The sequence below is a fragment of the Engystomops pustulosus genome, chromosome 10 (genome assembly GCF_040894005.1).
Source record: "Engystomops pustulosus chromosome 10, aEngPut4.maternal, whole genome shotgun sequence".
Lineage (NCBI taxonomy): Eukaryota > Metazoa > Chordata > Amphibia > Anura > Leptodactylidae > Engystomops > Engystomops pustulosus.
The window spans coordinates 18,452,113-18,478,743 of record NC_092420.1 but is presented as its reverse complement, the minus strand read 5'-3'; the positions used below and the strand labels follow the sequence as shown (position 1 = coordinate 18,478,743).

Sequence of the window (26,631 nt, the reverse complement as noted above, 5' to 3'; positions counted from 1 at the left end):
GAAAACGTCATTGTGTAGCTAATCGGTTAGCGAGTCACAGGCCTCAGGCACGGACTATGCGGGGAGCGCCGGTCTATGATAAAGGCCAGTCTGATAAGTAATTTTTTGGTTCTACTTTAGTGACTTTTTTGGTGCGTTGTGATATTTGCAGAACCTTTTGCACCTTTTTCCAGCAGTTCGCCATGAAGCAGTTTCCTGGTTTGCGCCTAATATGTGTGCGCATATACTGTATGTGTGTGCATATACTGTATGTGTGTGTATATACTGTATATGTGTATATACTGTATGTGTGTATATACTGTATGTGTGTTCATACTCTATGTGTATGTATGTGTACACACTGTATGTGTGTGTATATGCTGTATGTGTGTGCATATACTGTATGTGTGTGTATATACTGTATGTGTGTGTATATACTGTATATGTGTATATACTGTATTTGTGTATATACTGTATGTGTGTTCATACTCTATGTGTATGTATGTGTATACACTGTATGTGTATGTGTGTGTATATACTATGTGTGTATATACTGTATGTGTGTGTATACTGTATGTGTGTGTATATACTGTATGTGTATATGCTGTATGTGTGTTCATATTCTGTATGTGTATATGCTGTGTGTATATACTATGAGTGTGTATATACTGTATGTGTGTATATGCTGTATGTGTGTATATACTGTATGTGTATATATGCTGTATGTGTGTATATACTGTATGTGTGTGTATATACTGTATGTGTGTATATACTGTATGTGTGTATATGGCCTAATGTGTGTATATACTGTATGTGTGTATATACTCTATGTGTATGTGTGTGTATATACTGTATATGTGTTTATATACTGTATGTGTGTATGTGCTGTATATGTGTATCTACGCATAACTGTGTGATTGTAACTTGCATGTTTGAGTATACAAATATGTATTTTTCTTAGTGGGAATAGGGGCCCCATTCAGAGCCTGCCATGGGGCCCTGCCTCTCCTAGTTAAGGCCTTGCATCTATCTATCTATATAGAACTGTTCCAGTATCAGCGCTGGAGTTCATGGATAGTGATTCCCTATTAATGAGGAGCGATGATAAAATTCCGGGTTGCGGTTATTACTGATAACAGGTCGCCTTGTTTATCGGTAAATGTCGGCGTCTTGCTATGTGCCGCGTCCTTTGTGCGTCTTGATCTTCCCTCATTAGTCCTATACCCTGGCACAGTGACACAGTGTCATCCATACACCATCCATACAACTCGCTGCAAATGAGAACAAATCCCGGAATAATTCTCCAGGTAAACAATGATTTGGGTTTTCCGGCTTGTGATGTGACACTTCCAATAAAATCCCCTATTCTCTGGTTTCCTCCTTGTAGTAAAGCTTTCCATATGATGGAGTTTGCAATTATTTCGACTTCGACTTTCCGCAGTAAATCTCTGCCGTGATTCACTTTGCCGCGAGTTGCGAACAATTGCCGATTGTAGCGCTGAATGTTGACTGGGAGACTACAAATCTTGTGGAGACGGAGCAAATTCTGATCGATGGATGGAGAGCTGACGTGCCACGCGGATAGATAAATAGTCTTTCCCGGGATCAGGATATTGATGGATACAATATTAGCATAAACCATCAATATTACATTGGAGGGAGTCTGACATTCATTTCAGGGGCAAGGGAACCTCCTTCTCATGATCCACCACTGGGACAGCCACCGATTCCCAAGTTATATCCTATACTGTGGATAAGGGATAACTTGTTGTTACTGGACAACCCCTTTAAAGATAACCTGTTTACCCCATTAAACTCCTGCCCCCCACAGGTAGAGCATGAATTGTCCTTTCTAGAATCCCCCATGTTATGTGAAATCTCACTTGTTAACCCATAAAAAAAATCTCCCTCAAAGTCAGGAAAATATGACTCTTCTCACCTCATTTTTACATGAGATGAGTCAAGTTTAGTGGTTGCAGGGAGGGTAGCTCCTGGTGCCATATTAAAGATAAGAATCTCATCCATCAGATCACATGAAGGTTCTGTGAGCTAGACAAGTGGACATACAGTTCGTTAAAATAGACAAGAACTTGATCTTTACCTACAGCTTCCGTTTTCAACTAAGTCTTTAGCTCTGGTTCTGTAGCTCACAAATGTATGATCTAATAGATGAGGTTTTTATCTCTAATATGACACCAGTAGCATGTTTCTAGGTGCTATAGAATAGAAGATAGGGGCTTCTGAAGTGACACTACTCCTGCAACCAATAAACTTGACTCCTCTAATCTGAAAATTGAGTCATATTTGTCTGACTTTGGAAGACATTTTTTAGAGGTAAACAAGTGAAATTTTACATTAAGGAGAGAACTCTAAAAAGGACTTTTCATTCCCAACCTGATGGGACTAGTGGTTTAGTCTGGTAAAACCTGGTGACGGGTTCCCTTTAAGTTGGAGTCCTTATGCCCTGTATGACTCCTACATAAGTAACCTGGGCTGTATGAATATTATATCCCCTACAAGTCTGGAATCACTTCCTACATCTGGGACTAGAATCAGCTTTTTGGGGAATGGTGGATGTGTCCCTTCTACCTGCTTTCAATCTGCAGTTTCAGGACCTTTGGAGGACCTTCAAAGGTCCTGAAATGACTCTTGTGTGCATGTGTATTAAGAGTATGTACAAATGTACAAGGATTTCATGGGTGAAGGTCCTTTTCAGTATAAAATTTGGTGGACAGTTTGGGTGTCCATGGGCCCCCTAGACGGCTTGGGCCCTAGGTTACCGCTCAAATCGCCTATATTATAATCCACTACTGTCCTTCACCCCTTTACAAAGATTCAACATCCTACTCACTCCAATTCAATATCTTCGTCTCCCAATACCCAGCACCTTAAAGGGGATCTCCAGAAGAAGAAAAAATGTAGCTGCTTACGTCCAAAAACAGCGCCGCACTAGACCTGGTTAGTGCTGTAATTGCAGCTCCTCTGGATAAGGATGCATGAGGCTTAGCTGTAACACTCTGGACAACCCCTTTAAGCTTTTCATCTAATGTTCTAGATTTTCACCATTATTTAAGATGTACAATTACTTATGTAAAGAATGAAAGTTTTCCCTCTCCGTCGCTTTATTCTTTGCCTTCCATTCAGATACAACGTGTGGATTCCCTGAAGGTTTTCCAGCCACCGCACCCTCCCCGGAGAGTGGAAGGTATCAGCAGCCAAGTCTATTCATGGCCACATAGAGCGCGCATTGTCCTCCACAGGAAGGTTCATGGATCGCGCTTTCTCCTTCCTGACAATCTCTCCTTGAATCTGGGTGACATTGCTTTGGTTCTTTGTACGATATAAAGACACAAGGACAATCTGGTAAAGCCTTGGCCGTTCCTCACCTGACAATGTTAGATCTTCCCTAGGGGAGGGGGAGATGTGCACTCAGATCATATTTCCAGCGGATTCTGTACATCCATAGACGCCGATTACCACCTCCTTTCATTAAAGGGAAATCACTATGTTAGAAAAGTAATCAAATCCAAGCTTCATGTTATAGAGCAGGAGCAGCTGAGCTGACTGTACATAGTGTCCTATCTGCAGGCAGCATGTTATAGAGCAGGAGGAACTGAGTAGATTGTACATAGTGTCCTATCTGCAGGCAGCATGTTATAGAGCAGGAGGAACTGAGTAGATTGTACATAGTGTCCTATCTGCAGGCAGCATGTTATAGAGCAGGAGGAACTGAGTAGATTGTACATAGTGTCCTATCTGCAGACAGTGTGTTATAGAGGAGGAGAAGCTGAGCAGATTGTATATAGTGTCCTATCTGCAGAATGCATATTATAGAGCAGGAGGAGCTGAGTAGATTGTACATAGTGTCCTATCTGCAGGCAGCATGTTATAGAGGAGGAGAAGCTGAGCAGATTGTATATAGTGTCCTATCTGCAGGATGCATGTTATAGAGCAGGAGAAGCTGAGCAGATTGTATATAGTGTCCTATCTGCAGAATGCATATTATAGAGCAGGAGGAGCTGAGCAGATTGTACATAGTGTCCTATCTGCAGGCAGTATCCTATAGAGCAGGAGGAGCTGAGCAGATTGTACATAGTGTCCTATCTGCAGGCAGCATGTTATAGAGAAGGAGGAGCTGAGCAGATTGTACATAGTGTCCTATCTGCAGGCAGCGTGTTATAGAGCAGGAGAAGCTGAGCAGATTGTGTATAGTGTCCTATCTGCAGGATGCATATTATAGAGCAGGATGAGCTGAGCAGATTGTACATAGTGTCCTATCAGCAGGCAGCATGTTATAGAGCAGGAGGAGCTGAGCAGATTGTACATAATATCCTATCTGCAGGCAGCGTGTTATAGAGCAGGAAAAGCTGAGCAGATTGTGTATAGTGTCCTAGCTGCAGGATGCATGTTATAGAGCAGGAGGAGCTGAGCAGATTGTGTATAGTGTCCTAGCTGCAGGATGCATGTTATAGAGCAGGAGGAGCTGAGCAGATTGTGTATAGTGTCCTAGCTGCAGGATGCATGTTATACCCCTTAAGGTGCAGAGTTTTATGTTACGGCAGACACAGTGCAGCCAGGACACAAAACTGGAGCAAATACTACATAAAATTAAATCGGCCAGTGTCTTACTTGCAGGCAGCATGTTATAAAGCAGGAAGAGCTATCTTCTAGCAACATGTTATACAGTAAAATGAGCTGAGCACATTGTATACGGTTTAGACTTCTAATGATCATTAGTAGTCATTTTAATGAAATTAGTAGCCTAGAAAATGGATCTTTATTTAGTACTACCTGCATATCTATTATTTTAATGACTATAACAATTCTATATTCTTTGTGACTTTGTGCTCCTCCCTCTTCTCTCACAGCTCTTTGGCTCTTTTCTCAGTCACCTGAACAATGGTGCAGTCTTACAGAACACCATATAAGTGATAACTGCAATCACAGATACATTATACAGCACGTGCAGCAGTATCAGGTTTCTTAAGGGTAGATTTGCCGTGTAATATTTAGTGCCTTTCCTAATATTTCCCAGGTCAGGTGGGTCTGTTTGCCTTCTCCAGGGACTCTTGTTTGTCTCCCTCTCTCCATATAGTGACAGTAGGACAATAGTCTCTCTCCCAGATGACAGCCCTGTTAGGTAAGATAGAGGACAGCTGCGGGGCTGTCACCCAGAGGCCTTGTGTGATTGACAGGAGGATGGGCAGGTGCAGGATAAGGCTGCACTACACACCCAGCAATTACATAAAAGGATTATTCTCTATATAGAATGAATGGGTTTCCTGAGCATAACGCAGCAGCCTGCAGATACATTTCACACATGGGTCAAGCAGGTTATTCTTCTGTCCTCTGCTTGCTGCGTTCCCTTTCATTTTCATTTGCATGATGCATGATCCTTTCCTCTTTTTACATTGTTCTGTCCCCCTCTTGATTAATTTCCCTGTCTTCCGCTTGCTTTATTACCCTGTCTTCCACTTGCTGCATTATTCCATCCTCTGCTTGCTGCATTACCCTGTCCTCTGCTTGCTGCATTATTCCATCCTCTGCTTGCTGCATTACCCTGTTCTCTGCTTGCTGCATTACCCTGTCCTCTGCTTGCTGCATTATTCCATACTCTGCTTGCTGCATTACCCTGTCCTCTGCTTGCTGCATTATCCCATCCTCCACTTGCTGTATTATCCCCTCCTCCGATTGCTGTATTATCAATTCTCCACTTACTGTATTATTCCATTTTCTGCTTGCTGCATTACCCCATCCTCCGCTTGCTGCATTACCCCATCCTCTGCTTGCTGCATTATTCGATCATCTGCTTGCTGCATTATCCCATCCTCCGCTTGCTGCATTACCCCATCCTCCGCTTGCTCCATTACCCCATCCTCCGCTTGCTCCATTACCCCATCCTCTGCTTGCTGCATTATTCCATCCTCTGCTTGCTGCATCATCCCATCCGCTTTTTTTCTACATTGCTCTGTCCTCTTGTCATTTATGGGTCCCATCCTACAAGCGGGCAGCACCGCCAGTGGTTTCCTGCCCATGTAAGTACCAGTCTAGACCCAATACACAATACTGGTGCCTGTGTGGGGGCACAGGGTATTATAGACAGTGTGCAGCCGTATAGAGAATGACCTAGGTGATGACCTCCCCTTATGGTACCTATAGATGTCACAGCCGGTCACTGTCCATATGGAGGTTGCTGTATATAGAGTAAATGCCAAGACTATAGGAAGAGATCATAAAGCTTAAAGGTGAGGTCTAATATTACTATTACAACTGCCAGTGCAGTACATTGTGTCCTGTATTCCATGTCAAAGAGGTTCTGCAGCAGCTGAGGCTAAACATCTGGGCTTCTGACATGACATAACTCAGAGGCAGCGGAAGGGTCTCATGACAGATTTTTAGATTTTATACAGTAACATCTCGGTAATCGGTCGCCCGACGGTTTCTAAGAATTCGCCGTGAAGCCCCAGGTGATGCGTAAGCCGAGAGACTATTTCTATGCATGGATTAACGTAATGGGGGAGGGGAGTCCGCTCTGTCTCTTCTATGTAGCTGACGCGCAGCAGAAGGTCTGTTACAGTGGGCCATGTCGTTGTGCGGAGAATATAATGGCCATACAGTTTATCTGGTTAATCATATATTATACAGACAGGATTATCTGCCCTGTGCATAGAATAAAAATAAATCTCACTGAGCAAACAGGGGATGTTGTCATAGAGAATTGGCAGGTCTCACTCCGGGGAGTCATCCGTACACGTCATGTGTTTGTGCTGTGTCTACCTGGAGTCCTACCATCCATCCTTATCTGATGGATGACATATGGCTGCTGGGGGCTGTTTGAATATTGTCTTAAGGTCTCTTAACAATTTAGCAAACAGCTATTCCTCCAGACTCCCCCATGCACATGCATACTCGGACCATCAGGCCACACATGGGCTTTTCCAAGCCTGAAAAACCTATTCTATAGATATAAGTTAATATCAGGTCAGTTGTGTCCAACCCCCATTACCACCACCACGGATCAGATGATCTCCATTTTCTGTATAGCGCTCAGTCTAGATCACTGCAGATCGGCTTCTATTCATTTCAAGGTGCAGTGACTCATTTCAGCCACTATACAAAAAAAATGGCGCTGTCTGCTTCCTGTTCCTTTTCTGAGATCAGCTTTGCCAGTTGTTACACCCGCAAAAATTGAATATTTTACCGCTTAGAGGTTCTAAGAAGCTGGGTGTGCATGTGTATGGAGGGAGAGCGGAGACAGGTAGATACCACAGGTAGATACGGCAGTCAGATATACTGTCGGTCTAGTTTCCCTGTAGAGCCCGACATCTGTCACAAGGTCAAAGTAGTGTAAATGGTACGGAAGGGGTCATAGCAGGGTATGTAATACTAGAGCATATTGGACACTGTATTGCGGTATGTAATGGATGTGATACATTGTATAATACTGTAGCATATGGAAATTCTGGAGCAAGTTATGATTTTTACACATCTACTTGGAATACATTTGTTGCTTTATTAAGGACACGTGGTATGTAGGATGGAGCGCATGGGCTTCAAAGGTTAAAGGGGCTGGCTAGAGATTGACAAAAATTGCTGCTTTGCTCCAAAAACAATGCCAATGGCTTGTCTTTATATTCTTTTTAACCTATGGACAACCCCTTTAAGGGGCTCTCGTGCCAGGGCTCAGATATTAAATTATGCATCACCCTTTATAATGACTTCCTCCAATTAGTATTTAGCAGAGAAGCAGCACAGATTATGTACAGTACTTGCTGCCCATTGTGTGGGTCTTAGTATTCTCCATGTCGGATGTAAGACAAGTCTTATTTGTGAGATCCGGAGGAATTGTCCCCCATGTCTTGTGCTACTAACTGCAGATTAGCTGCAGAGTCAGATTAGATGATAGATTTGTCGCTCAGACCAGCGGGGACCGACAGACTAACTATTCTGGAAGTGTCACCGAGACGTGTCTCACATACAGGAGCCGCTGCCCCATCTCCCTCTATTACTACAAATGTTTCTCCATGACACCTGACAAGTTACAAGCGGAATTTTCTATTTGGGTTTTTCATGGTCATGATGGGTCAGAATCATCAGGTTATTCCATATTACTGGATGGAGACTATGTACATGTCACAGATCATAGGGTGCACTTATTATGTGATCCGGATATTAATCCGATGGGTGGATGTGCTGCGCCACCAGGGAAGTTCTATGCAACAGGGAACTTAACGCTCAGGCGCCAGGGGCGGAGTAAGACCACCATGGGTCCTAGGCTGTAGGAATATTATAACCCCTACAAGTCTAGAATCACTTCCTACATCTGGTACTGGAATCAGCTTCTTGGAGAATGGAGAATGTGTCCCTTCTGCCTGATTTCAGTCTGTGGTTTTAGGACCTTCAAAGGTCCTGAAATGGGTCGTGTGTACATGTGTATTGAGAGCAGGAACAGATGTATAAGGATTTCATGGGTGAAAGTCCTTCTCAGTATAAAATTTGGTGTATGATTTGGGTGGCCATGGAACCCCTAGAAGACTTGCACCCCCGGCTACCACCCAAACTGCCTATATTATAATCCACTACCTTCAGGAGAAGGGCATGAACACCCCTCACCGGTCTAGAGAGATGTACTAAGAGATTTAAATATTGGGTCTATAAATGTTTCATTTCACTGAGATCCAAAACTACACATTATCCACAGTCACACGGCCACCACTAAGCAACTTGTATCCATTGCAACAATCTATAACAAGACACACAGTGCAATACTTCACTTCCCCAGCGGAGGCGCTGTAGGGGGATTAAACACTTGCTGCTGGGTTATTGATCATTAAAGTTTACATAAAGATCTCTTCTAAAGAACGAGAAGGTAAATTCTGTGATAACACTATAATATTGTGAATACGTTTCATGCAAAGTGGAAGCAGCAGTGTAAAATAATTCACAATGCATTTAATTCAAATATATATTAAAATTGAAATATAGACGGAACTCAAAATATACATCGTTGGAATGATAATTCCACTCCTGATGATCCTGAATTATAATCAATATGATCCGATTTGTAAACAATAAACAAACAAATAAATAAATAAATAAGAACAAATTCTACCTGGGATTGTGTTCTGTTCCTTGTATACATGACACTCTATACCATGTGCAAATAATGGAACATCCTAATAAGAAATCTATTACCAGAGGGAATAATCTGCGGTACGAGCCGACGCTGCCTCTGCATACACACATCAAATTAATATGTAGTATGCAAATTAGCATATGTTCAGATTATGGTGAACACTTTGTATAAGGAGGTTCCTATGGTTTGCATGACACATTATACAGCACTAACCACTAGACATAACATATTGTATAAGGTCACATCTTCCTAGGCTTCCTAGAGGCTGTAGACCCCGCTACCTGCCTGTAGAAATCATGTCTCATATGTAGAATAGAGAGGTGAAGGTGGATAGGAGGGGGATGTAGCTGCAGCTTCACTCTGTGATATCACATACTGTGAGAGAGGAAGGGGGCAGCATCACAACACATTAGACATGTAGTTTAAGAATTTTTGGTGTTTTTGTACACATTTCTATCATAAAATCGAACAATTCTATCATTACACATAAATCTGCACTATAGTCACAATAGTCCGGCACTTCCTGAACTGTAGAGATCACTTCTCAGCAGTCATCTCATTAATATCATAGGCAGGATTACAGTGACAGAAAACTGATATACATAGAAAACACAGGGACAACCTAGCACAGTGGATGGTGTCACAGCTATGAGTGGACCCATTGAGGTTCAGGTACAGAACCCTAACATTCACCTCCAACAGTAATAACCGTGATCCTCCCCCTCCATGTACAATGACAATAATACTGACCCATCACTACTGACAATAGATGATGTCACAGCTTATCTCCTCCCCCTCCCTGTACAATGACCTCTATATAGATAACACTGACCCATCATTACATCACTACTGACAATAGATGATGTCACAGCTTATCTCCTCCCCTCCCTGTACAATGACCTCTATATAGATAACACTGACCCATCATTACATCACTACTGACAATAGATGATGTCACAGCTTATCCCCTCCCCCTCCCTGTACAATGACCTCTATATAGATAACACTGACCCATCATTACATCACTACTGACAATAGATGATGTCACAGCTTATCTCCTCCTCCTCCCTGTACAATGACCTCTATATAGATAACACTGACCCATCATTACATCACTACTGACAATAGATGATGTCACAGCTTATCTCCTCCCCCTCCCTGTACAATGACCTCTATATAGATAACACTGACCCATCATTACATCACTACTGACAATAGATGATGTCACAGCTTATCTCCTCCCCCTCCCTGTACAATGTCCTCTATATAGATAACACTGACCCATCATTACATCACTACTGACAATAGATGATGTCACAGCATATCTCCTCCCCCTCCCTGTACAATGTCCTCTATATAGATAACACTGACCCATCTTTACATCACTACTGACAATAGATGATGTCACAGCTTATCTCCTCCTCCTCCTTGTACAATGACCTCTATATAGATAACACTGACCCATCATTACATCACTACTGACAATAGATGATGTCACAGCTTATCTCCTCCCCCTCCCTGTACAATGACCTCTATATAGATAACACTGACCCATCATTACATCACTAATGACAATAGATGATGTCACAGCTTATCTCCTCCCCTCCCTGTACAATGACCTCTATATAGATAACACGGACCCATCATTACATCACTACTGACAATAGATGATGTCACAGCTTATCTCCTCCCCCTCCCTGTACAATGATCTCGATATAGATAACACTGACCCATCATTACATCACTACTGACAATAGATGATGTCACAGCTTATCTCCTCCTCCCTGTACAATGACCTCTATATAGATAACACTGACCCATCATTACATCACTACTGACAATAGATGATGTCACAGCTTATCTCCTCCTCCTCCCTGTACAATGACCTCTATATAGATAACTCTGACCCATCATTACATCACTACTGACAATAGATGATGTCACAGCTTATCTCCTCCTCCTCCCTGTACAATGACCTCTATATAGATAACACTGACCCATCATTACATTACTACTGACAATAGATGATGTCACAGCTTATCCCCTCCCCCTCCCTGTACAATGACCTCTATATAGATAACACTCACCCATCATTACATCACTACTGACAATAGATGATGTCACAGCTTATATCCTCCCCCTCCCTGTACAATGACCTCTATATAGATAACACTGACCCATCATTACATCATTACTGACAATAGATGATGTCACAGCTTATATCCTCCCCCTCCCTGTACAATGACCTCTATATAGATAACACTGACCCATCATTACATCATTACTGACAATAGATGATGTCACAACTTATCTCCTCCCCCTCCCTGTACAATGACCTCTATATAGATAACACTGACCCATCATTATATCACTACTGACAATAGATGATGTCACAGCTTATCTCCTCCTCCCTGTACAATGACCTCTATATAGATAACACTGACCCATCATTACATCACTACTGACAATAGATGATGTCACAGCTTATCTCCTCCTCCCTGTACAATGACCTCTATATAGATAACACTGACCCATCATTACATCACAACTGACAATAGATGATGTCACAGCTTATCTCCTCCCCCTCCCTGTACAATGACCTCTATATAGATAACACTGACCCATCATTACATCATTACTGACAATAGATGATGTCACAACTTATCTCCTCCCCCTCCCTGTACAATGACCTCTATATAGATAACACTGACCCATCATTATATCACTACTGACAATAGATGATGTCACAGCTTATCTCCTCCTCCCTGTACAATGACCTCTATATAGATAACACTGACCCATCATTACATCACTACTGACAATAGATGATGTCACAGCTTATCTCCTCCCCCTCCCTGTACAATGACCTCTATATAGATAACACTGACCCATCATTACATCACTACTGACAATAGATGATGTCACAGCTTATCTCCTCCTCCCTGTACAATGACCTCTATATAGATAACACTGACCCATCATTACATCACTACTGACAATAGATGATGTCACAGCTTATCTCCTCCCCCTCCCTGTACAATGACCTCTATATAGATAACACTGACCCCTCAGTACATCACTACTGATAATAGATGATGTCACAGCTTATCTCCTCCCCCTCCCTGTACAATGACCTCTATATAGATAACACTGACCCATCATTACATCACTACTGATAATAGATGATGTCACAGCTTATCTCCTCCCCTCCCTGTACAATGACCTCTATATAGATAACACTGACCTATCATTACATCACTACTGACAATAGATGATGTCACAGCTTATCTCCTCCCCCTCCCTGTACAATGACCTCTATATAGATAACACTGACCTATCATTACATCACTACTGACAATAGATGATGTCACAGCTTATCTCCTCCCCCTCCCTGTACAATGACCTCTATATAGATAACACTGACCCATCATTACATCACTACTGACAATAGATGATGTCACAGCTTATCTCCTCCCCTCCATGTACAATGACCTCTATATAGATAACACTGACCCATCATTACATCACTACTGATAATAGATGATGTCACAGCTTATCTCCTCCCCTCCCTGTACAATGACCTCTGTATAGATAACACTGACCTATCATTACATCACTACTGACAATAGATGATGTCACAGCTTATCTCCTCCCCCTCCCTGTACAATGACCTCTATATAGATAACACTGACCTATCATTACATCACTACTGACAATAGATGATGTCACAGCTTATCTCCTCCCCCTCCCTGTACAATGACCTCTATATAGATAACACTGACCCATCATTACATCACTACTGACAATAGATGATGTCACAGCTTATCTCCTCCTCCTCCCTGTACAATGACCTCTATATAGATAACACTGACCCATCATTACATCACTACTGACAATAGATGATGTCACAGCTTATCTCCTCCTCTCAGTACAATGACCTCTATATAGATAACACTGACCCATCATTACATCACTACTGACAATAGATGATGTCACAGCTTATCTCTTCCCCCTCCCTGTACAATGACCTCTATATAGATAACACTGACCCATCATTACATCACTACTGACAATAGATGATGTCACAGCTTATCTCCTCCTCCTCCCTGTACAATGACCTCTATATAGATAACACTGACCCATCATTACATCACTACTGACAATAGATGATGTCACAGCTTATCTCCTCCCCTCCATGTACAATGACCTCTATATAGATAACACTGACCCATCATTGTATCACTACTGACAATAGATGATGTCACAGCTTATCTCCTCCCCCTCCCTGTACAATGACCTCTATATAGATAACACTGACCCATCATTACATCACTACTGACAATAGATGATGTCACAGCTTATCTCCTCCCCCTCCCTGTACAATGACCTCTATATAGATAACACTGACCCATCATTACATCACTACTGACAATAGATGATGTCACAGCTTATCTCCTCCTCCTCCCTGTACAATGACCTCTATATAGATAACACTGACCCATCATTACATCACTACTGACAATAGATGATGTCACAGCTTATCTCCTCCTCTCAGTACAATGACCTCTATATAGATAACACTGACCCATCATTACATCACTACTGACAATAGATGATGTCACAGCTTATCTCTTCCCCCTCCCTGTACAATGACCTCTATATAGATAACACTGACCCATCATTACATCACTACTGACAATAGATGATGTCACAGCTTATCTCCTCCTCCTCCCTGTACAATGACCTCTATATAGATAACACTGACCCATCATTACATCACTACTGACAATAGATGATGTCACAGCTTATCTCCTCCCCTCCATGTACAATGACCTCTATATAGATAACACTGACCCATCATTGTATCACTACTGACAATAGATGATGTCACAGCTTATCTCCTCCCCCTCCCTGTACAATGACCTCTAAATAAAGGGAATCTATCAATAGATTTTTTAATATTAAACTACCAGCCACCTCTAGCTGAGGAAGAATTCTCTTTTATGTGAAATCTCATCCATTTACCTTTAAAAACTCTCCTCCAAAGCCATGTGAAAATGAGCAGAGAAGAGTGATATTTTACCCAAGAAGAGTCAAGTTTAAAGATTAGAAGTAAAGTGTCATTTTGTGCGCCTCTATTTTCAGTTCTATTAAACCTAAATACACTTATATGTCTATATGGATTAGGTGTTAGTAAATAAGCTGTGTCCTCTCTGATCCTGAGCTAACATCTCTGCAGCCCCCTCCTCCACCTTCCCCAATAATTACTGCTCTTGAGTTCATTGCTCGGGGACAAATACTCTGAAATGAAGCAGTGAGTGTATGAGATTTACAGCCTGTCACCTGCTCTGCTAAGTGAGCTGTATTTATGTCGCCCTAGAGGACCCCTTTAAATGGCTAATATTTAAAATATTTATTCTCAGGATATTTTTTACTTCCTATTTCCAAAGTTATTATTATTATAGCATTAATTCTAGCGCATTTTAAAATCAGGTCCTGACTATCAGTAATTTGTGATCCTAGGTCCAACAGGGTAAAGGGTACGGCCACCCCCCACATGCGCTGATATATAGATGATAGCTAAACATAAGATGCAAAGTCAAAAGTTTACATACTCTAAGCTTATTACGCCTTTAAACCAATTGGAACAGCCCATTTGATGCTGTCACATCTTTGTGATCTCTTGATAGGTACTGCCAACATCTGAATTAATTAAAGACACCCCTGTGGATGTATTTTATGGCACAGTGGAAACACACACTATCTTTGTGTAACATCAACGGAAAGTCTAATGAATTCAACCAAGATCTTAGGAAGAAAACTGTGAACTTGCACAAGTCTGGTTCATCCTTAGGTACAATTTCCTAGTGCCTTGTTCTGTACAAACATTTGTATGCAAGTACACACAAGATAGAAATCCAACCATCTCACCACTCAGGAAGCAGATGGGCTCTGTGTCCCGGAGATGAACGTGCTGAAAACAGATCTACAAGCCCTGATTTAGTTGCAATTCCTGATGCAGAAACTGGAATTGCGACTACTCCATCTTCTATGCCTATTGAGATGGGAGGGGGCAGTGCCAGGCCTTGAAGTGGGCTGGTGCAGGGTGTTCCTTCCCAGGCCTGCGCACTGCCTATAGCCTGCGCCCATTCAAGAGCAGGCAATGGTGCAATTCTACACCAGGTCAGACCGGAGTCTCCTGACTCCTGGGGCAGGGGCATAACCATATTCTGCAGCCTATTATTAATGTGCCCCCTATTCTATGATCAGCAGTGTGCGCTCCAGAGCTCTCCTTCATAGACATAGTTATAGACATGTTGGTGGCTGTGGAGAACATCCTTAGTTACTAAGCTTTAAGGGTATATTCACATAGGAGTGACTCATTGCAGAGATTTCTGTGACTATCCAATTCATCTGAATGGGCTTGGACAGAATTCCATATAAACACAAAACTCTTCAAATGTATAGAACACAAATTTCTGTAACAAATCTGCTGTCAGGGGCGGATAAGACCACCATGGACCCTGGGCTGTATGAATATTATAGCCCCTACAAGTCTGGAATCACTTCCTTCATATGGAACTAGAATCAACTTTTTGGGGAATGGAGGATGCATCCCTTCTGCCTGATTTAAATCTGCTGTTTAAGGACCTTTGGAGGACCTTCAAAAGTCCTAAAATGGCTCTTGTGCACATGTGTATTAGAGCAGGAACAGATGTACGAGGATTTCACGGGTGATGCTCCTTCTCAGTATAAGATTTGGTTGGTGGCTTTGGTGGCCATGGGCCCCCTAGAAGTTGTGGGCCTCGGGGCTACCGCCCAAACCCTTACAAATGCATTTACAGACACCTCCCTGTATTCTCTTCTATTTATACCTTTGCAATGTAGTGAATGTGATTTGTTTAGTCATGAATTTAGTGTAATTACAGCAAAGAAGAGAAATCCTATGTGACTAGGAGCCATATGTATGAAGCCCCCTACAACACATCACAAATGTATTTGTAAAGAAAAACGGCCCAGTGTTTCGGTATTGTCTCATTAATCATGGTCAGGCCTGTTACATGTAACCTGTTAGTAAATACGACATCATGAAAAGCCCACCCCGGGACCACCGCAGGGCACAATTGATTCCTTTATGGAGGACTTGGGCTGCTGTTATGTTATAAGTGAGGTCATTTATCTGAAAGGACGTTGTATATTACGTTTCCCCTACAGAAGTCACTGCAGGCGAACCCCCTGTCCCCCCATTACTTCCTCTGACCAGCTGTTTGTCAGGGGTGCAGGGTGCAGATCCATCGGCTGATTGCCCCAGAGGTCGCTTTATGAAAGATGATACATCTGACATATATAGGTGTAGGATGTAGCTGGAGTCCTATGTAAAAACCATTTACCATATATACTCGAGTATAAGCCTAGTTATGCAGCACAAAAAAATGTGCTGAAACCCCAAACTCAGCTTATACCCGAGTAAAAAATATATATCAAAACTCACCTTTCTGGCTTCCCCCGCTGCTGGCTATATACTGGGGCAGGGGGCTGGCTATATACTGGGGCAGGGGGCTGGCTATATACTGGGGAATATGGGCTGGCAGGCTATATACTGGGGGATTAGGGCTGGCTATATACTGGGGGGCAGGTGCTGGCTATATACTATGGGGCAGGGTCCGGCAGGCTATATACTGGGGAGGCTGTGACCAATGCATTTCCCACCCTCGGCTTATACTCGAGTCAATAGGTTTTTCCAGGTATTTATGGTAAAATTAGGGACCTCGGCTTATACTTGGGTCGGCTTATACTCGAGTATATACATGAGTACAGGCAGTCACCTACCTAAGAATACCCGACTTACAGACTAGTTACAAACGGACCTCTTGTTCACTGTACTTTAGCCCTGGGCTACAATAATCAGCTGTAGGAGCTGTAATGAAGCTTTATTATTAATCCTGGTTCTTATGAAAACCCAACATTTTTAAAATCCAATTGTCACAGAGACCAAAAGAAATTCTGTCGGGGTTACAATTATAAAATATACAGTTCTGACTTACTTACAAATTCAACTTAAGAACAAACCTACATCACCTATCCTGTACGTAACCCGGGGACTGCCTGTATACACAGAGGGTATTCGCATCCCTTATATACAGGAGCCTATATATCATACCTTTAATGAAAAGAACTATTCCCCCGATCATCACCTCTTTTGTCCATATGACTAATGTTACAATTATCTTTCCAGAATGATGAAGCCAATAGGATTCTCCTAAAGATCCAAGAGCAGATCGACGACTTGCTTATATATTACTGGGAGAAATAGTGGCCGGTGATACCAGCGCAGACAAGCACATCCCTAGAGAATGACCAGGGTCTGATTTATATCATATAATGCTGCTGCCGTGTCACATTAATGGATAGTCCCAGCGCTTCATCAGTTAAACAGCCCAAATATTGGAACCTATGGGTTTTTTTTCCATCCTATAGCAATTTACAATAGAAATCTGAGGCTAGGAGTTACATGACTGATGTCCCGTGCTAACCATCGCTCAATCCCTACATAACCTTCAGATGGAATACCTAGGACGTATGCAATGTCAATGCAATCTTGGGGACAACGCCGGCGTCCATGGAACCTACAGCCAATCCCTTACTTAAGAACACCCGACTTTCAGACGACCCCTAGTTACAAACGGACCTCTGGATGTTGGTAATTCACTGTACTTTAGTCTCAGGCTACAATAAAAAGCTGTAACAGATATCAAAAGTGTCTGTACCGTATTTTTCGGACTATAAGGCGCACTAAAAATCCTTTGATTTTCTCAGAAATCAAAGGTGCGCCTTATATATGAACCGTACTTACAGATAACAACTGCCTTGAACTGTGCACAGGTCTGCAACCTGCTGGTCATTCATCCTTATAATCCGGTGCGCCTTATAATCCGGTGCGCCTTATATATGAACCTAGCCGTTTTAGCAGGCATATATTGATGGTGCACCTTATAGTCCGAAAAATACTGTAATTAAGATTTATTGTTAATCCTGGTTCTTATGACAACCCAAAAGTTCTAAAATCCAATTGTCACAGAGACCAAAAAAATTTTGGCTGGGGTAACAATTATAAAATATACAGTTCCGACTCACATACAAATTCAACTTAAGAACAAACCTATCTTGTAGGTAACCCAGGACTGTCTGTACTCTACGAGACAGTGAATTGCTACATCGCGAAACCATAATATTTACTGTTAACATGTATCCAGATTCAACGTTTTGCCGAAGGTTTTATGTGAAGATAAATATTTCGGATCCCGGATTGGCAGTGAATTTCTGCAGGAAAAATTGCACCGTAGTCTGTGTAGACTTTGAAGTTACCTTATACACAGAGCAGAGCAAAGCCACACAGAAACCTGAGGGTTTTGCTGTCCTGAGCATATACATCCACAGTGGATTTCTCCTCTCGTAACAGAAGAAGAAAACATTCTCTATAGATTCCACAGCAAAAATGTTCAAGAAAATCAATAGGATTGTAATGTGGATGAGGTGCAGGGCATCCAGACCCAGGAGCAAGAAAATCAGCAGGAGTTTGTATGAATTGGATATGGAACGCTTGGACGCATGTGAATTAAAATCAGTCTGATTTTGATCTGATTCGGAAAAGATTTTAGAAGAAATTTACCATCATAATCCATCATGATAAACCAGGGACACTTACTCATAGATCCAGGCACTTCATCTTAATTCCTTTCTTCTAAAATCGACTTTTTGAATTATGCTAATTAGTATGAATGCTTTTGGGGTGATTACCGGAACCCCTCGGTGCTGTATCTTCACAGCAGGGGCATAACTACAGTGGTAGCAGCCATAGCAGCTGCTATGGGGCCCGCAGTGTCAAGGGGCCCCGGCATTAGATCAGACACACTAAAGAATGGAGGATGTGCAGAATAATATGTATATAATATGTATAACAGCGCCCATCTTCCACAGTACACTGCACGAAAGGTCAGGGGACAGGGAAGGGACAGCATAATGACAGGACTAGGGATCTGTCTTCTCTAATACCTGCCATATACTTCCCAAATTTGGACAGCAGCTACTGGGACATATAAATGTATATATCAGTGTATAAATGTATAAATGTGTGCTCATGAGTGTATAAAAGTGTGAGTATACAATTATATATATTTTCTAGGGGGCCACATTTAGAAGTCTGTGGGGCGCTGCCTCTCTTAGTTACACCCCTGCTTCACAGGCTACAATGAGTGGAGCAGGTCAAGATTACACAGGCAGAGGGAGGAGGGAGAGACATGTTCTGCTCATTATAACAGCCTGTAAATCTGCAGCATTGAGAGGCTCTGTTAAGCACTAAGAGGTTCTGCCTCATTAGCATAATTTTACAATTTGATATTAGAAAGAAAGAGGCCATGGATAGTAAATATAATAAGATTACCACAGTCACGGTGCCTGTTGTCTCTGGTTTTTAATCAATTTTTATGGTAGATTTTGTTTACTGCAAATCAGGTGCAGAAAATCTGGACCCGTGTGCAAAAAAATCTGTTGGAATTTGATGTGAATCAGGTGCCGAGCATCCAGGTCCCTGTGCAAGAAAATCAGAAAGATTTTAATATAGAGAATACACAACTATGTGCAAGAAAGTTCTGCCAGATTTCTGTGTGAATTGGGTGCAGGGGGTTTGGCCCCATGTGAATGAAAATCAGTCTGATTTTGTGCATAAAGTTCAGAACCGTATCTTAAAAATCTGAAAGATTTGGACCGGTGTGCAAGAAAATCAGCCAATATTCGATGTGAATCCAGTGTAGAGAATCCAGACCCATGTGTAAGAAATTCAGCCGGACTTTTGTATTAATTGGGTCTGTAGAATCTGGACATCTGTGGAAGAAAATCAGTCTTCATTGTGATGTAACTCTAGTGTAGAAAGTTCAGACCCACGTCCAAGAAGATCAGACGGATTCTGATGTGAACCGGTTGTGAAGAGTAAGGACCCATTTACTAAAATATTAGTCTAATGGGGTTTGGGGCAGAGGGTGCAGGAAAGTAAATTGTAGTTTGATGTCAATCAGGGGCAGAGAATATGAACCCAAATGCAAGAAAATCAATTGGATTTCGATGTGGAAAGTCCAGAACCACATGTAAGAGAAACAGCCAGATTTTGATGCAGATTGGATACTAAAGATGGAATATTATGTGAATTGGGTGCAGCAAAATCTGCTGGATCCGGAGAATCCGGACCCAAGTGCAACAAAATCATCAATGATTTCACATCAGGACAATATTTGCACAACATGCGGTGACCATTGATGGTGGCCACATAGAGACACTTATGGCATAAACCACTCCTAACAGCGTATTACAAACAGACATCTCACAGCTCTCATCTTCAGCACCGCTTATTGATTGTAAGCTCTTGTAGCAGAGCCACCTAATTTACACCTGGTAAATAATATAGCACTGAACGTTACAACCTTAACCAGTCCTTGGACTCTTTGTAAAACATCTCAGATATTCAGGAAGAAACCAATTACAATTGGAAGCGGATGACAAGGACACTGCCAAATATTCTGATTGCTGGACCATTGAGTTGTATGTTCCAGCAGCGTAAAGTTGTCAATCTACAAGGGGTCTGCTTGGATTTCCATTAATGCCATACAATCAAAGGCAAAGCCGCTATGGATGGGGCTGCTCCGTACCCAGGGAATATCTTTGATGTATTGTTAAATCATACACTGATCCAAGCCAAGCACCTTCACAGGCTCTGAGGCTCGGCCAAGTAACCCTTTAGGCTTGATATTCCTCCAACCTTATGACATTGGCAGAGCTGAGCACTATGGGTATTATACTGAATGATAAACTGGCCCTGCAATATGACTGCTGATATACGTATCGCTAGTGTATAAGCCGTAGATATGGTAGGGTGCATGCAGAGCGCTGGGATCTATAGGGTTGTGGTGTAATATGGATCCCACATTTCTATGAATGAACCTGGAATATGAGATAAACAAATGATCGCTTCCTGTATCAAGGCTCAGAGCATCATCCCTCCCTTTCTGTGCATACAGCTGGTCTATAGGTGGCGCTGCTGCACGGATCAGGTGCTGGTGACGCCTATGGAGGAGCTGGGTTATGGGAGGGCGCAGATGATGTGATTCTATGGCTCCAGTTGATTTACTCTGCTAACGTTCACCCAGAGAAGCTGCAAAAATCAACGTATCCCCAATGTCCTATCATCCATATTCCATAACGTATAGCTCCGTTCTGTGCCCACGCCAACCCTGGGCATGGGTGACCCTGGCATAGTCAGCCGCTTCCTGGCTTATTCCAACCATTATGTAAGACCCCTGGATATTGCTGGACATCTGCTCCTTGCAATACAAGTTGGGCCACATTCCACATCTATATCCTGAACGATATATCCCACCTATGGGAACACAAGCCTGCGAGAGCCGCGCTCACACCTCCCCCACGGTCTGTGGCTGCTGCAGAACCTCTTCCCAGACAACCATATAACGAGTTCCAGCTGTTCATCACCGTGACGGACAGCTCCTTCCAAGAACAGATGTAACCAGACGATGACACCGGCATCAATGCAATATCATAATGATCCCCCAGACTTTGGGGGTCCCCTCCCCTACCCTATTGTTCTCACCTTCTGTTGCCTCCTCGCCATGTCGGTGGGCTGCTTGGCATTGAAGGGGTAGGCGATACACCTCATGACAAACACATAGAGCTGCAGCTTCCTTTTCCTCTCTTCTTCTTCTTTCTGCAGCCTCTCCAGCTCTTCTTTCTCCTTCTCACTGACCACTGATGGACTAGGGCTGGATGGCCGGACACTGCTGCTCCGACTGCTCGGCTGCAGCCCCCCAGAGCTCTCGCTGGTCCTGCTCGGAGAGAGCCGGGCCCCTGTGCTGGGTGCCAGCACCTCCTTGCTTTCTTCTTCCACTATCTCATCCGATTCCTCCTCGCTGGAAGATGGGTCCAACATTTTGCTAGGGTTTGGAGCGGAAGAAGAAGAAGAGGATGAAGAAGAAGAAGAGGGGCTTCAGAGAGCCGTGCACCCTAGTAATCCTGTGCAGGAGGCAGCAGCTCGCTCCAGATCAAGCAGGACCTGATATTGCAGCTAAGTGCAGACTAGGCATTGGCGGTGCTTACGTGTTTAACTCTCTCCTCCCCTGCACTCTTACTGGAGAAAGGAAAGCGGATAGAGACAAAATACTGCCGATGGGGGCCGTCCCATTGATAATTTGTAGCTGTAATCTGCTAATGTGCTGCAGCAGATGGTGCCTCCTGCCTGCTCTTTGTCCACAGGCCAATAAATCTTCAGGATACAGGAAGATGACCAGGGAGGAATGAGATCAATAGTGGATGCTGCTGCTGCAGGACCGGGGAACGGATGGACCCTCCTCAGTCACGGATACGATTATCCCAGCGTCGCCTCCAGACCCTAGATCGCCGTCATCCGAAGGAAACGCTTGTAATCCGAGATTACAGGATGATCGGCCGATCGGATCCGATAGTAAATCATCATTTCCTGCTTCCGGGAAAGACACGTGCACAAAACTATGAACTTAATGTATCGATGTATCCAAATAAATGGACCCGGGCTCTTTAAATCGCACAATAACCACCCACCCCAAAAGATAGTCACGTACAGAGTACAGAGCGGCGCAACAGTAACCAAAGGAGAAACAAATGCATCCAGATCTACGTGAAACATAAACAACAAAATCTAAGAACGGTAACAAAAGGTGAAACAAATGTGTCCAGCTCTGCACTAAACATAAACACAACAATCGAAGAATACAAAACAAGGTCGCAATGACACATTACAATAGATTGTAAGCTCTTGGGAGCACGGACCTCACTCTGAATTTTTTTTCCTCTTGCTGCGCCTTATTTTTGAAGTGTTGGCACCATAATTTTGGATCGTTTTTCCGACATTCGCGACACAAAATTGTGTCCGACATTCCTCCGGCGCATCTTTTTTCTATTGTGTCGCTATATTTTGCCGCACAAATAGAGCAGCTGAATAGCTTGTCTACCGAGTTCTATTTCACCTTCACTTAAAGCTTTATTGTTCGTGCGCCAAATCATTAACCCCTTGCGCCACAAACTTAAACCCCACGTTTCCAACTCCACCCTGTGCCCAAATTAATAAATGCCCCCCACTTTCTACAGCTCAGCTCTATGAACTAACATGAAGCTGAGTTGCAATACCAGACACATCCTTAGGACAGGGGTGGCGCTGTTTTTTTGAGAAAAAAAAAAATCTGCCATTTTCTCTACTCTTGGACCACCCCTTTAAATATGGGGTAAGTATTAGAAAAAGAAACTGCTGGGGAGATGCAAATAACAAAACACTTGGTAAAGAACAGCATGAAAGATCAATTAGTAGTAAGTGAAAGCTCCATTCAGTAACAACAGGACAGAGATACAATTATGAGAGACCAGGGATAATGGTTCCAGGTAAGTGCATTACACACTAATACATATAATATAGGGAGGCAAATATAATGCGAGGTGACAGTAACTACTGACACCATATTATGAATAAAGTCTGAATGTACTGTTTATGAATTAATGTAATTATTAGATTATTATATTTTATTAAATATGTTTATTAATACTGCTTCTTAAAGGGCATCTACCACACCAATGAAAGATTGTATGCAAATGAGCCTGAGGGGCTCCTGGCTCCATTAACACCTGGAGCCTGGAGCCCCTTAGGCTCATTTGCATACAGTCCTTCTTCTTGGTGGTAGATGTCCTTTAAATTTGAGGAATATAAGCGCCCACCCATTACATAGGAAGTTCATGCCAATTGTCAGTCACTACTGACACCATACGACATCATTTACCTAAAATATCACTAATATCATTCTGTTATATCGTAATATTCCATTATAGTCATGTGTTCACCCCTTACATAGTGTCAAAGATTCAAGGAATACCATGCGAGGTGACAGTAGATACTGACACAGTAAAACTTTGTGTCCCAAAATCAACATCTGCAAAGTGCTTTTATTTTCTCTCCGTGTTTGCATGGGTTTCCTCCGGATCCTCCGGTTTCCTCCCACACTCCAAAACTGTTAGGTTGATTAGATTGTGAGCCCCATTGGGGACAGGGACTGATTTGGCAAACTCTGTGTAGCGCTGCGTAATCTGTGTGTGCTATATAAAGAATTATTATTATTAATATTATTATTATTATTATTATTATTATTATTATTATTAGCGAGTATATAGTGTATGGGAAGTATTTAGTGACTATTGATACTGAGTGATACAGTCATCTCTTACATTGTGATGGAAATTCACAGAATAACATGCAAGGTGACGGTTGTTACTGACACAATGTGAATATGGTTCTATGATTGTGCAGTAAAACTTCTCCAGAACTTATATTTTGTATACTTCTTTGAATAGACTCCCCCTCCCCCACACACCTTTACAAGACCAATGCAATTTTGGGTGGTCTTCTCAAAGGGGTTTTGCTGCATATGGTGAGTTGTATCTGGATCTGGACCATTCATGTTAAATGATGCCTTTGCCTATTACACATGACAGCCTGATAGTCTCCTGTGTCAGTAACAACTGTCTCCTTGCATTCTGTTCTTTGGATCTAATAAATATTCAAAAGCGGTAGTAAAAAAAAAAATACACAAAATCTGGGGCTGGATAAAACACAATGAAGATGCATCTGGTACAAAGTTTGACCCATTGAGTAGGAAAGCAATGACAGCTACAGGCAGGACCCCCAGAGCCAGGGGACAATGGGGGCAGCTCTGCATTAACCCTATGAATATTCACTGCAATTAATGAGCGTTTCCTAGGAAATGGAGATGCTCTGTGCACAAACATCTGGTGGGAGGAGACTGGGAGTCATTAGGTGGATGAGCCCCCCTCCCCCCCCCCCTTCCATGGAGCAGGGGATGCATAGCAGGCAAGCAGCTGGAGATAGGGGGCGCTGCACATTATACATATATATTATGTATATATAAATTTTTTTTAAAAATTGCAACATTTTTCTAGAAACAGCGCCCCCCCCTGTCTAAAGGCTGTGTCCGGTATTGCAGCTCAGTTTTTTTAAATATGAATACAGGTAAAAGGCGACACTAGACCCAACCTGTGGACAGGGGTCCTGTTTCTGGAAGAAAAAAAAAGACATGGTTTTCTAATCCTGGAAATACATTGATAGGAACAGTGCCACCCATGTTCACAGGTTGTGTTTGGTATTGCAGCTCAGTCTCTGTACTACAGAACTGAATACCAGGTATAATCTATGGATAAAGATGGCTGCTATTTATGGAAGGAATCAACCGAGGTTCCTGGGGAAATTATTGTTTTATTGCTTTTCCAGAAACAGCGCCACCCTTTTATCCAAAGGTTGTGTCTGGTATTTCAGCTGAGATTTATTAATATGAATAAAGCTAAAAGGCAATACCAGACACCGCAAATAGATAAGGGTGGCGCTGGTTCTGGACATGATTTGTTACTCATGGAAAAAAAATATGCTTTTTTTTTTCTAGAATCAGCGCCACCCTTATCCATAGGTTGTGTCTGGTATTGCAGTTCAGTTTTGTTGTAAGATGCAATACCCAATATAAACCATAGACATGGGCGGCGCTGTTTCTGGGAGAAATAAACCAAGGATCTCAGCAAATGAGTTCAGATTTAATATAGAAACAGCGCCACCCTTGTCCATAGGTTGTGTCTAGTATTGCAGCTCAGCTTTATCAATATGAACAGCACTAAAAGACAATACCAGACATGACCTATGGACTTGTCTATTGTTGTTTCTGGAAGAATGGAGTCCTGGTTTTCTAATCCTGAAAAAAAAATTATTCTGGTTTCTTCTAGAAAAAGCTCCACCCCTAGTCACAGGTGGTGTCTGGTATTGCAGCTCAGTTTTATTAATATATATAGAGCTGCAATGCAATCCCAGACACAACCAATGGACAGCGGTGGTGCTGTTTCTGCCTAAAATAATTAACCTTGTCTTTCTAATCTTGGAAAAACATAGATTTTTTTTGTAGGAACAGCGCCACCAGTGTCCTTAGGTGGTGTCTGGTATTGCATCTCAGTTTTATTAATATGAACATGGTGTCTGGTGTGTCTGGTGTGTCTGGTGATGTATGTCACCTCTGAGCTGTCATACCACACATCACCTGTGGGCAGTGCTGTTTTTGGTAGAAATTCTTTTGGGCAACCCCATTAATTAGAATGAAGCTGAAGTGAAACACCAGACACATGTTAGGGTAATATGCAGAGGTTGTGCTGCTTCAATAGGAAAAAAAAACAATGTTTTCTAATGCTCTCCAATCATGACTGATTTCTTTTAGAGAGAGCACCACCCTATGGGTTATATCTGGTATTGCAGCTCAGCTTGATTAATATGAATGGAGCTAAAATGCAATTACCAAACAACCTATGGACAGGGGTGGCGCTGTTTCTAGAAGAAATTAACCATGTTTCTCCAGAATTAGTAAAACTTGGCTGCTTTCTTCTAG

General features: G+C 42.4%; 1 protein-coding gene across 34 annotated transcripts in view; it reads right to left on the bottom strand.

Annotated features, from left to right (window-relative positions):
* The window catches only part of CADPS (calcium dependent secretion activator), a 353,066-nt gene extending 330,444 nt beyond the window's left edge, over positions 1–22,622 (bottom strand). For 4 of the 34 annotated variants that reach the window (XM_072127681.1, XM_072127686.1, XM_072127687.1 and 1 more), the window contains exon 1: positions 21,771–22,613. In XM_072127681.1, coding sequence (XP_071983782.1) covers positions 21,771–22,106 — 336 coding nt within the window. In that variant the 5' untranslated portion in view covers positions 22,107–22,613. Of the gene's footprint in view, positions 1–21,770 lie in introns of all 34 variants that reach the window. The other 30 variants (XM_072127678.1, XM_072127692.1, XM_072127682.1 and 27 more) reach the window with 20 other exon arrangements.
* Between the last annotated feature and the right edge of the window lie 4,009 nt (positions 22,623–26,631).